The sequence below is a fragment of the Entamoeba nuttalli genome, assembly GCF_000257125.1.
Source record: "Entamoeba nuttalli P19 unplaced genomic scaffold asmbl_9750, whole genome shotgun sequence".
Lineage (NCBI taxonomy): Eukaryota > Evosea > Mastigamoebida > Endamoebidae > Entamoeba > Entamoeba nuttalli.
Window position 1 is genome coordinate 1,715 of NW_008579803.1, and position 12,018 is coordinate 13,732.

General features: G+C 25.6%; 8 protein-coding genes across 8 annotated transcripts; 2 read left to right on the forward strand and 6 right to left on the reverse strand.

Annotated features, from left to right (window-relative positions):
- Positions 1-232: 232 nt before the first annotated feature.
- ENU1_204940 (hypothetical protein) lies at positions 233-1,924 on the reverse strand (the record flags this gene model as incomplete). The annotated part of the gene is made up of 1 exon (XM_008862223.1): positions 233-1,924. One exon carries the CDS (start codon positions 1,922-1,924, stop codon positions 233-235), a length of 1,692 nt encoding a protein of 563 aa, XP_008860445.1.
- A 226-nt stretch (positions 1,925-2,150) lies between these two features.
- ENU1_204950 (hypothetical protein) lies at positions 2,151-3,533 on the reverse strand (the record flags this gene model as incomplete). The annotated part of the gene is made up of 1 exon (XM_008862224.1): positions 2,151-3,533. One exon carries the CDS (start codon positions 3,531-3,533, stop codon positions 2,151-2,153), a length of 1,383 nt encoding a protein of 460 aa, XP_008860446.1.
- Positions 3,534-4,045: 512 nt separating this feature from the next.
- ENU1_204960 (hypothetical protein) lies at positions 4,046-5,575 on the reverse strand (the record flags this gene model as incomplete). The annotated part of the gene is made up of 1 exon (XM_008862225.1): positions 4,046-5,575. The coding sequence occupies one exon, from the start codon at positions 5,573-5,575 to the stop codon at positions 4,046-4,048; it is 1,530 nt and encodes a 509-aa protein (XP_008860447.1).
- A 116-nt stretch (positions 5,576-5,691) lies between these two features.
- On the reverse strand, positions 5,692-6,390 carry ENU1_204970 (RNA recognition motif (RRM, RBD, or RNP domain) containing protein; the record flags this gene model as incomplete). Its single annotated transcript, XM_008862226.1, has 1 exon — positions 5,692-6,390. The coding sequence occupies one exon, from the start codon at positions 6,388-6,390 to the stop codon at positions 5,692-5,694; it is 699 nt and encodes a 232-aa protein (XP_008860448.1).
- Positions 6,391-6,493: 103 nt separating this feature from the next.
- On the reverse strand, positions 6,494-6,739 carry ENU1_204980 (hypothetical protein; the record flags this gene model as incomplete). The annotated part of the gene is made up of 1 exon (XM_008862227.1): positions 6,494-6,739. The coding sequence occupies one exon, from the start codon at positions 6,737-6,739 to the stop codon at positions 6,494-6,496; it is 246 nt and encodes an 81-aa protein (XP_008860449.1).
- Positions 6,740-6,891: 152 nt separating this feature from the next.
- ENU1_204990 (nucleoside transporter, putative) lies at positions 6,892-8,337 on the reverse strand (the record flags this gene model as incomplete). The annotated part of the gene is made up of 1 exon (XM_008862228.1): positions 6,892-8,337. One exon carries the CDS (start codon positions 8,335-8,337, stop codon positions 6,892-6,894), a length of 1,446 nt encoding a protein of 481 aa, XP_008860450.1.
- Positions 8,338-9,393: 1,056 nt separating this feature from the next.
- On the forward strand, positions 9,394-9,774 carry ENU1_205000 (Ras GTPase-activating protein, putative; the record flags this gene model as incomplete). The annotated part of the gene is made up of 1 exon (XM_008862229.1): positions 9,394-9,774. The coding sequence occupies one exon, from the start codon at positions 9,394-9,396 to the stop codon at positions 9,772-9,774; it is 381 nt and encodes a 126-aa protein (XP_008860451.1).
- Positions 9,775-9,847: 73 nt separating this feature from the next.
- ENU1_205010 (Ras GTPase-activating protein, putative) lies at positions 9,848-10,552 on the forward strand (the record flags this gene model as incomplete). The annotated part of the gene is made up of 1 exon (XM_008862230.1): positions 9,848-10,552. One exon carries the CDS (start codon positions 9,848-9,850, stop codon positions 10,550-10,552), a length of 705 nt encoding a protein of 234 aa, XP_008860452.1.
- Positions 10,553-12,018: the final 1,466 nt, after the last annotated feature.

Genomic DNA, 12,018 nt, shown 5'->3' on the forward strand with positions numbered 1-12,018 from the left:
ACAAAATATCATAATATTTTAATAACCTCTTATATTTTCTTTTAATCTTATAATATTGATGAAAACTTTTAGTGGATTTACATTTGAATGATACAAAAAACAAGTTTGTTATTTTGATAATACTTATTCAATTTTTCAATATACTAATACAAAAAAGAGAAAATATTCTCCTATTGAGGATTGGAGAAAAAAGAAACATGACCTTAATAATTAATTGAATAAAGTAAGTAACTTAAAGTTCATCTCGTTGGTGTTTTGGTTTAACTGACCTTTTGACAGGATGAAGTTCTTGATAGAAGGGTGTGATTAAACTCATAAATGTATCATCTCCCATTAACTTTTTGATTGACTTATCATCGTCAACACTAAATCCTTTACCGACTTTAAATAATTTCTTCCAATTGATTTCTTCAAGAGTGCTTAAAACAAACTTGTCTTTTAATAATTCTTTAACTTGTTCAACAGTTAACTCAATCTTTGGTTTTCGTTCATCTTCTTCTTCAAGTTCTTCATCAATGTCATCTTCTATATCTTCGTCGTCCTCATCTTCCTCTTCTAATGGTGGTAATTGAGATTCAGGAATTTCTGGTAATGCTTCAAATTTAAAGAATTGTGACATAAAGTCCATAATTCCTTTTTGAGATGGGTAAGTATCCATAGTATTCCAAGCACCATTAGTATGTACTAAAACTGCGGGTACATTAGTGAATTGAATTTCTACTGGAACGTCATCAGTATCAGAATTCATCCAATATGGTTTGAATGCAGTAACTTCATGAGTTCGATTGAGGAAAGCAGCAATATCTCTCTTTAAAACACTCAAAGTGAATGGTGAAGAGTCAATAACAAAGATAACCAAGTCCTTAGTATTTTTAACAACATCATCAAATTCACTTCTTAAAAGTTGTTCAGCTTGAACTTCTGGGATAACTGTCTTGTCTTTACTACTTCTTATTAATGGATTTAATTTATTATTGAAATAATTTGTAATGTCCTCACTTATATTGTCAAGGCTTTTTAATGGATACATAGTTCTTCCATTTGCATGAAGAATTGTAGCAGATGGTGCAGATGTTTGTCCATATAATCCAAGCTCAATGTCCTTACCATCAACTTGAATGAAAAGCATCTTTAAACGATATTCTTCAGCAAGTCTCTTGATAGTGTCATGTTCAGTTTGATTATGTTTAGCAGAGAAATACCAGAATATTGGTAATTGATGATTGAAGTCAAGCATATCAGTCATAGCATCATTTAATTTAGAAAAAACTGGGAAAATAACTACGTTCATCCACCAGTCAAGTTCAAACTTTTTATCCCAAGTCATAACTCCATCCTTATTTCTATGATAAAGAGCTAAATCTCCTTCAGTAATATAGAAATGATCTTCTACTGATAATTTTAATTCGTCAGCAGTAGCGATATATTTATTGATTATTTCTTTGTCTGTTTCGGATTTTGCAACTAATAAAAAGAATGGATGAATTTTTTTTCCTTTCTTTTTACCTTTTTCTTCTTTAGCTGTTTCTTCCTTTAAAAGTTCTTGTCCTTTCTCAAAACTAATATGCTCAGCAACTGGAGAAGTGCCTTCTTTTAAGAACTCAAAAATAGTATCAGAACTCCAACTGTCATAATAAAATCTCTTTTGATAGCCAGGTCGTTGAAGAATGAATGATGGTAATGATGAAATAGAATATTTGGTCTCTACTTCTCCATCTAATGATGCATTATAAATACCAAATGTGACTTCTTCAAAACTAGAACTCATTTTTTCCATTTTCTTAGTCAACATCTTTGAATCTTTTGGGTCAGTAAAACAAAGAAATGTAAATTTTTGTTCATTAATAAAATTCTCAACGTCAGCTGGTGCAATGTTGGCAACATGTTGTCCAAAGCACAGAGTGATAAACAACAAGAATAACATCAAATCTTTTTTCTAGTTATCAGATTGACAACTTTTCATTACCACGTCATCTTTTTATTTCAAACTCATTATTTTTTGATTATTTATTAAAAATTTATTATATTTTTACTAAGTTTTAATTATAATATATTTAGAACAAGTGTGTAGAAGCCAAGATACTTTATTTTAGAGTAGTTATCGTATTAATAATTTTGTATTATATAACATAAATTAATAATCAATCAAATTAATGAAGAACTAAAGCATTTGGAAGACCATGAAGATAAGTCTTAGAAATAGGAACTTTTTTGATTGGATCCCATACATACATCCATCTATCTAAAGAAATTCCAACCAAATAGTTATGAACTGAAGATAAACGAACACTGCCTTGAGGACCTTTCAAACAACATACAACTGTATTTGTAATGGTATTAAAAAGATAAACCCTTCCTGCACTTGTTCCACAAGCTATTAATCGTGAATTAGGAATAGGGCAAATGGAAATAATAGGGAATGAAGACAATTGAACAGTAATCATTGGATGTACCTCTTCACGTTTATCCATCCTTTCAACTGGATGAGCAAGGTCATCTGGTTTATATACCTTCTTGTAATGAGATAGTATTGCCCTTTTTCTACTCTCAAATGAATATCTTTGAATCATACCATTACTACATCCTAAAAATATTTCTTCATCAATAACACAAATTGAAATATGCTTTAAATCACATGGTGGTGAACTTTGAACTTCATTTGAAAAAGTATATCTCCTTATTGGAAGAGCATTTTTATTTGATCCAATAACAAATCCATCACCTAATCCAAAAATACCATATAACCCTTTAATTTCTGTAGGGATAATGTATTTCTTTTTCTTAATAATTTGTGGTAATTCTTCTTCTTTATTTTCTTTTTTTTCATTATCGTCATTGTTGTCGTCTTGTTGTTCAATCGTATTATTACCTCCTAATTTTTCTTCTTTTTTAATTTCTTCATTATTAACATCTTGTTGTTCATCTTTCTTCGTATTGTCATCTACTTCTTCTTGTTTATTTGTATCTATGTCTACAACATCTTCAATTATATCATCAATATTGATATCTTTAATATCATCAAACTTGTTATCATCTTCTTCACTACTTTCGCTTGACTCTTCATCAATTAATAAAGGCTCAATCAATTCTTCTGTTCTAAGATCCCATTTTTTTAATTTAATACTCCACTCAATTTTATTATTTAAAATTTTAGTTAAAGTCCCATCTCCTTGTAACACAAGTAAGGCTTGTTGACCAATTGGTTTGTAGTTGACTTCTATATGACTAGAATACATCAAACTAGATTGACTAGCATTTAACTTCATCATCACAATTGGATGTTTTGAAGGTAATGGAAATTTTTCAATAGTATATGGATCAATACTAATTTTATATAAAACTGGCGAATGTGACAGTGCTATAATAACTGAACCGGTACTGTATCTATATGACTCTGGAATACTTGGATCAAATTCAATGAAATTAACAGTGGATGGTGTTTTTGTGATAGCCTTGCTTGTTGCTAATATTTTAGGTGGTTGTAATGATACTAGTTTTAAAGCACCATTGGGAAGTCCAATAACGGCAGTCATTAATTGTTTTTATTTATTTGTTTTTTCTAAAAGAATTAATGAAAAAACAAAAAACCCTTTTTCTTTATTTAAAAACCCATTTGTGTTTTATATACTGATTTATTTTATATTCATTTTCCAACACCATTACGTCACTACTTTTCCAGTACATTTACAACAAGAAACACCAAATAACTTTTTGGTCAACAGTTCTTATTGAATTGGTTGAACTGTTTCATATATAAAAAAAAATAAAATTATTAAAAAATAAAGGATATAAATCATTATTGAATTGTATAAACCTAAAACCAACACAAATAGATTTTGTTATTAAGATTTTCTGTCTATCTAATTATAATTAACATAGAGATAGAAAAAGAATATATAAATTCTTTTAACATTCTATAAAATATATCATTTTTAAAAATCTTTTGTTTTATCTTTTTAAATATAACAAGTTAAGAAAAAGAATAAAAGAAATTCATCAAGGAGTTGAGAGTTATCTTGATAATTGTTTTATAATAAATAAAATATTAAATAAATACGAATAAAATTAGAAATAAAACCAAGAAATGAACATATGAGAAAGATGATGAAGGAATAGAGGTAGATATTTCGCAAAATCCAGAAGAAGTGCAATGAAACCCAGGCATACAACTTCCACAATATTGATAACAATCTCTATCATTTGATACAGAACATTCAGTATAATTACAATCGAAAGAATCTATAGTACATCCTACCATTGATTTTTCATTTCTTTCAATGCTTTCAGCGGAAGTTATTTGAATAGAAGAATCGTTAGTTTCGAAGTCAATTATTAATGAATTAAAAAATCCTTTAATTGTTTGGTTGAGTCCGATCCTAAGATTGTATTGATTAGAAAATGCTTTTTCTATGAAGAATTTACAATTTTCATTTAAATCAAGTAAGATATGAACATTACTTGAGTCATTTTGTGAAACTAAATTAAGTTGTGCAAGGTATATCTCTTTAACAACCAATGATGATGAATTTATCTGAATAACTGTTTCTTTAAAATGTTTTGTGACTTGAATAGATGTAGGGTATTGAATAATAATCCCATTTCTTTTTCCGTTAAGAAGTAATGAAATAGATTGGGTACTAACTACACCTTGGGTAGCTTCAATTTTATCGTTAATAAAAAGATTTTTTATGATTGTAAATGAACTAACTAAATATTTAAAGCCAGCATTTAATGCTGAATAATTAATGGTATTACTAAAAATTATTTTAGAAGGAATAAAACAACAATTTTTATTTTCTTTTACTTTACTAAATTGTGAAATTGGATGATAAACCTTTCCCGTTTGTGAAGTAATTTTATTGAAAACAATTGTTCTCCTTTCTATTGAACTTACAACCAACCTTTCGTAAAACCCATTGATAGGAGGGTCGATATAAAAATAACCATCTTTATCAATGACATTACTCCACACTCCATTACTAATTGAGTAAAGACGTTCATTTGTATTATACACTAATATTGTTAAAGTTGTTGAATTAGAACGAATAACAATTAACGATGGTAATACTACATAATTACAAGAAGAATAAGACATAGCTATTTGAAACCCTGACTCTTCTTTTTCTGAAACTAATTTCTTTGCAACAATATCATTTACAAGAATAATATTATTTAATATATTATCATTAATATCAGATCCATTGTATGTAAACCATCCAGAAATCATACATTTATAAGGCATCAATGATGGACCAATAATTTCAATACATTGACCACACCTAGAAATTGTATGATTATATAAATGAATATATCTTTGTTTTGAATAAACATAACAATCATCAGAAATATTAATCCCATATATTTCACTTTTTCTATTAGGCAATTCACTGTAACAATATTCCTTAGTGACATGAGTAGAAAATTTTTCCATACTTTTACTTAAAAGCATACTATCTGATATTGCTTCAACTTGAGTAATACAAGGAGTGTTAATAGATTCAACAAAAGCATTTGTGCATTGAATGTAAATGTAAAACAAAATAGAATGAATGATGGATTTTAATGTTGTCACCATTAAGAAAAAAATATATAATTTTGTCTATTAAATCTTTTTAAAAAAAGTATCACAGAAATAAATAATTTAAAATACTATAAAAATACTATAACTTGATAACAAAATAATAATCAAATTCAATTTTGACGTTTCTTTGATATAGCACATGCAAGTTTAGCATATTCAAGTAAATAACCATCTAATTTTGAAATAGCATTTTGAGCTATTTCTTTTGTTGCAACATTAATAAAACAATAATCACGTCTTTCTCCAGTAACATAATCTTTTGGGAAAAAGATTCTTAAAATTTGTTTTTCATTACCAACAACTTTATGATATAACGCTTTAATAACAGTCTCATCAACTGAAGCTGGAATATTTGATAATCTAATTGAAACATCTGGATTATAATCTCCATCAGCTTGTCTACGCATATGTATTGGAACATATATATTAGAATCAGCAACTTTTTGTTGTGGTTCTGATGAAACTTTACGACTGTCTTTATGTGGACAATTGAAAAAGAAATGACCTTTTTCTCCACAACCAGAACAAATAACATCTTCTTCTGATTTTTTAACTTCTTCTTCATCAACTTCTTGTTCTGCTAATTCAGCTTGAGCAATTTGTGATGGGAAAACTAAAACAATATCTTCTGAATCACTTGGAACTTCAAGTTTAGTAAACTTTTGAATATTTTTTCTACGTTCTACATTTTCACTAATTGCATAGATACGTTTAATAATAATTTCATCTCCATTAGTTTCTTCTTCTTCTTTTGGGAAGAAAAATGCTAATTGTTTTTCAGTCAAAACACTTAACCCTTCTTTTGGCATTTTATTTTATTTCTTTTTCTAGTTTTTTTCATTACTTTTCTTTTATTATTTTAAAACTATTATTTTACTATTAAACTGAATTAACAAAAAAAATCATTACAATTTACTTCGTTATTTCACATTGTTGTTGTTGCTGTTGTTGTTTGTGTTGTTGGTATAATTCCAGATTCATTAGTACTAAACATGGAAGTAATAATACTCCAATAGCAACTATACAAACAAGTAGTGAAAAGAATGGATGAATAAAAAATTCACCATGTGTATCATATGGGAACCATTTCATATCAAATGCGTTATGGTCTTCTGTTGCAACACAACATACTACATAAAATAATAAACTTGCTATCATGAAGTAAAAAAAAGAGATATTGAAATGCCATTTCAATTAACAAAATGGTATTATAAAATAAATTTATTATTAATTATAGTTTCTTTTAAAAATACCCTGTTAATATTGTGTGATATAAACCAGAAAAAAAAAGAAAAGCAAAAAGAAGAGAATTACAACGCTGAGCATATGGATAAAACCATGATTTGAATTGTTGTTCCAATTATTGAACCAAGAGATATAATAATTAATGTCACATTAGTACCAACTTTTTCTTCTACATGTTTTGAAATTTTAAGTATTGAATGAGTTACAAGATAACCTTGGGTTATACCAAGTAAAAGAGCACACACTATATTAATGAAACCAAAAAAATATCCAGTGCTTTGAATCAATGGATCATTTTCATTGTTATTAATAACAAATAAATTGCCAATGTTTATTACTGAACAAAATAAAGTAAATATTGTTAACCGTGTAATACTTGAACCAAGTAATGATTTTTTTGATGGTTCAATAGGTAAAAATGTTAGGATAGAACCAATTAAATCAAATGCAGTAAATACAAATGTTACAAGATTTAGATGATAAGTATAATGAGGGTTATCAACTACTCTACCATCATAGGTAACTGTTGTTACACTAAAATTATTTAATATTCCTGGATAAATATAACTTGAACAAATTGAAACAAGAAGAAGAGAAAGAGCAGAATATTTTAATGTTACAACAACATTCTTAATTTCTAATAAAGATGCTTTTGTAGATAAAAATAATCTTCTAAGTCTTGATGGAATTCTATTATTAATAGAAAGGAATGAAGTCTCTTCAGTGATATGAAACAAAGAATGAAAATGAGGAATAGTTTTATAACAAAAGAAGAAATAGACAATAATTATTAATGGAGCAATTAATATACCAACACAAACAATAATAAGATACACCCATTTATTTGATTCAGTCGATGTAGTATCAATAAGATTAATTAATGAGGCTAGAAAAGGTCCACCTGAACTACCAACCATATAAGCAATTAAATGTTGTGGTGAAAGTGTTGAAGAAATATAAATAAATGTAGAAAAGTTAATTGCAGATAAACATCCATTAATTAATGAAAGTACTGAAATTGCAATACTTTGAACAGTGTGCATTGTGTTTTGATCTAAATGGTTAAACAATTTCATTACAGGAGGAAATAAAGGTATCATAACAAAAGTTAGTACATATTGTCCAATTAAAGAAATACATGAAAATGAAAAATATGGATATTTAGGAGTTACAAATGATAAAAATACAAGAAATGCAATTGTAGTTCCATTAGAAAGATAAAATAAGTTAGGGAGATAATAAAATAGTGATACTTCACCTAATTTTGTTCCAATTTCAATTGATGCACCAGCTGTAATATTCCCATGAAAATTATAACAAACCCCTAACAAAAAGCAAAGAATGAATGTTAATGTATTATGTTTCTTTGATAAATCAGGATTTAAAAATGAGTGTTTTATAGGTCTTTGTATTGATGAGTCAATACTAATTTCTGATGCATTAGTTAATTGTAGTCCATCAGTTGAATAAATATAATTACTATCAGAATAATATGTGGATGGTTGTAACATTTATTAAAAATGTATTAAAACTTTATTATAAGTTTATCTATTTTTTTCTCAAAAAATTTTTTACATTAATTTTTTGTTATTATTATTTTTTTTTAATTATTATTTTGTTATTTAAAACATTTAACAGAAAAGAATTGAATGAAAAGAATTAATAACAAATTTTATTTGACATAGTCCAAAGTAATAAGATAATTAATAATCCTCCTCAAATTGGACTACATGAACAGCTTTCGGTTTTACACATGGATAAAATGATTCAAGTGGAAGATAAGAGTCATCTTCTTTCCATTCATTACAATTATTGATGCATATAGAAAAGAATAAATTTACATCATTATTTAAATCACAATCTTTTCTATTATAAATATCATCTGGTTCAAGTTCAGTATTATGTTTATTAAGGTCTTGAAATTTAGAGCGTTTCAATGGTGAAGTCATTGTAAAATGTGTTATTTAGTTCAGGTTAATTAGTTTTATAGACAAAATCTTTCGTTTCCTAAAGTACTACGTTCATACAAAATAGGTTCTTCTAATGCTTCTACTGACTTTTCTTGATTTTTATACTTCATTTTTTTTTTATATTAATTTCTATTTATTCCTTTCTTCATTTTCAAAATTAGTATTACAAAAATGACGTTCATCTTCTTTTCCATTTATTTTTTCCTTTTACAATTAAGTTTCATTATTTTGTTTAGTATTTCAATAAAAAGTTCAATGTAAAAGTAAATTTTCAGTTATTGATTGTTTATAGTTATTTTATATTAAAGTATTTAATTAATAGGAAGTTTCAAAAAATGCATTTCACGCACCTGAAAGATATTAATTTGATAGGTATTTTTTGTTATATAAAACGGAATATTCGTATTAAAAAAAAAAATAAAAAAATAAGAATGAAAGAAAAATTCTTCATTGAGAAATCTTTTGAGATTTTTTTCTTAATTTAAGAATTTTATCTGACTCTTAGAGAGACACTTTATAGTCTTCAGAAAAGGTTTTTTCTTTGACTAAGGTTATAACTTAGATTTATTGAAAATATCTAAATATTATCTATTTCTAATGAATAGCGCAGTGTTAGCTCTTCAACTAAGTACACCTCCTATTGTCATTTCTGAACGCCAGTCACCACCATTAGCTGTTCACAATTCACTCCAAGGAATGAGTGAAGCTATAGAAAGTTCTTCTTCTCTTTCAGGTTCTGCAACTGTATCTCCAGCATTATCTCCTAGAGTAGAAACAATTAAAAAAGATACAGAGACAGAGGATCAATTCTATCAATTACAATCAATGTTATTAACACCTCCATCATTTTTACTTCAGGCTTATATAAAAGCGGTTTGTCGTTTTATTCTTTTATTTTTATTCCTTATAAAGTCTTTAAAACTTAACATAATTAAAATTGAGATAAATTTACCACTAGCTATTAAAGAAAGAGACTAATGACTCTTCTCATTTTGACATATTATTTCATTATTTCAAATGTAGAAAGCAAGTACCAAGATTACTTTATCAAATGGCAGAACTTGAAATTGAATGGACTAAGAAGTGTAATCCATTATTTAGAGGAAATACAGCTTTCACAAAGGCATATTCATTGTATTTAAAAGAAAGTTGTGAAATAATTATTGAAAATATTACAAATAAATTTAGTGAAGTAATACAAAGAGTTCAAACTGATCTAAGTTTATTAAATGAAACTGAGCAAGAATATGCTATTTCAACATATTGTGGATTATTAAAAGAAGCACTTAGTAATATTCCTAAAGACTTATTTTATATATTAAATGGTATTTATTCATTAACTAAATTAAAGAGAAATGAAGAAGAAGCAAGAAAAGCAATTAACACTCTTCTTTTTATGAGATTCCTTTACACACCACTTATTCAATCACCGTCTTTATTTAAAAAAGTACAGACTATTATATCTTCTATTGTATTAAATAAAGAGGTTAAAATAATAGATAAGAAGATAGAAGGGATTGATGAAATAATTAATTCAATCATTAAAGGATGTTATGTTCTTTCTTCACCACCTATATCAAGTTATGAAGAAGAACTGGAGCTGACAGGAAAAGAAATGATGAAAACACTTCAATTAAACAAAAAGAAGATAATAAAAAAGTATCTTGGAGATGATAGGGATCTTAACTTTATTATTCAAACAAGTTCTAAAAAACAAACACATACTGAAAATTTTATCACTCATTTTATGAAATAAAAATTGGTTGTATTAGAAAGAGAAATAATTTTAATATTTATTATGATTTAACGTTTATATAAGAATTTGTATTAATACATTGGTTTAATAAATAAACTATTGTTTACAATTAAAGAAGATAAATAAATATATATAAAGAGTATTCAAAGAATGTTTGTTAAGGTATTATTTTTAAATATAAAATACTATTTGTATTAATTTTATACATTGTAATTGTTTTATTTTAAAATGTTATCTTAGTAGAAATATTTTTGATGAGTTATGTTCTAAGTATTTATTACATTTTTCATTTGACATATTTTTTATTACTTAAGTTATATCTTTCTATTTAAAAGTCCGTTCATTCCTTGTTCATTATTCTCAACATGATTTATAAGTAATTGTTTTAATTATTGATAATTAATTCCCATTTTAATAAAACTCATTTACTTCTAATTGTTTAATAAAAAAAACAAATTAAAAAGTTTTATATAAAATATCCTTCATTCTATGACATCAATAATAATTTTTTTTCTAGATATAAAGATAATTCCATGAACTTTTTTATTCATTTATTTTATATTTCCTACTATAACGCCTGAAATGAGACATAGAATTAAAGAAGAGTCTAATAAAAAACTAGAATAATTTTTAGTTTTTAATGGAAGAAAAAACCACAAATATGTTGCATAGTAAGTTTTATAATAGTAAATGATGAAAATTACATGAAGTAAATAATTCTTATCTTTGTTTCAATTATTATTCTTATTTATATATTTTTATATTTAATTCTTTTTACTTTTGATACTCTTACTGAATCTTTTGTTCTTTTTCTAACTTGTTTATTTCCTATAGATAAAATAAAATTATGTTTTTGTTTTGTGTTATAGTTCATTTTTGTATTTATATTAATTTTCATTGTTTGGAATATCCATTTTCTTATTTTAATGTTTATTTGTTAATATGTTTGTTATATTGTTATTTTAAGTACTGTTTATTTTGTTTTTTAGTAATACTACTATTTACATCTCATTAAAATATTACATAATTTTCATTAACAATTGTTCATATCATTTATTATATTTCCATACAGTCAAGTGATATATAATAATTTAAAGTTAAATAAGTAATTTATATGATTTTTAATAGTTAATTAGATAATTAAATGTATTAACAATTATTATTCACTCTTCATCAATCATTGATACATCATTCAACATTAGTAAATAAATTACTGATTATCACTTCTTCATCTTCTAGTAATTGTAATGAAGTAATAACAAATTAAATTATTATTTATTATTGAAATCAAATCCATTGATTATTGTAAATATTTGAAACATGAATGGTATAATCACAATTGAAATTATACATGTCATGATTACTTTGATAATTAGTATTCATTAATATTTAAATATTGATAATACAGGATTATAAAATAGTTTATGTAATTAATTAAAATTTGTAATTAATAATACTTTTGTTTA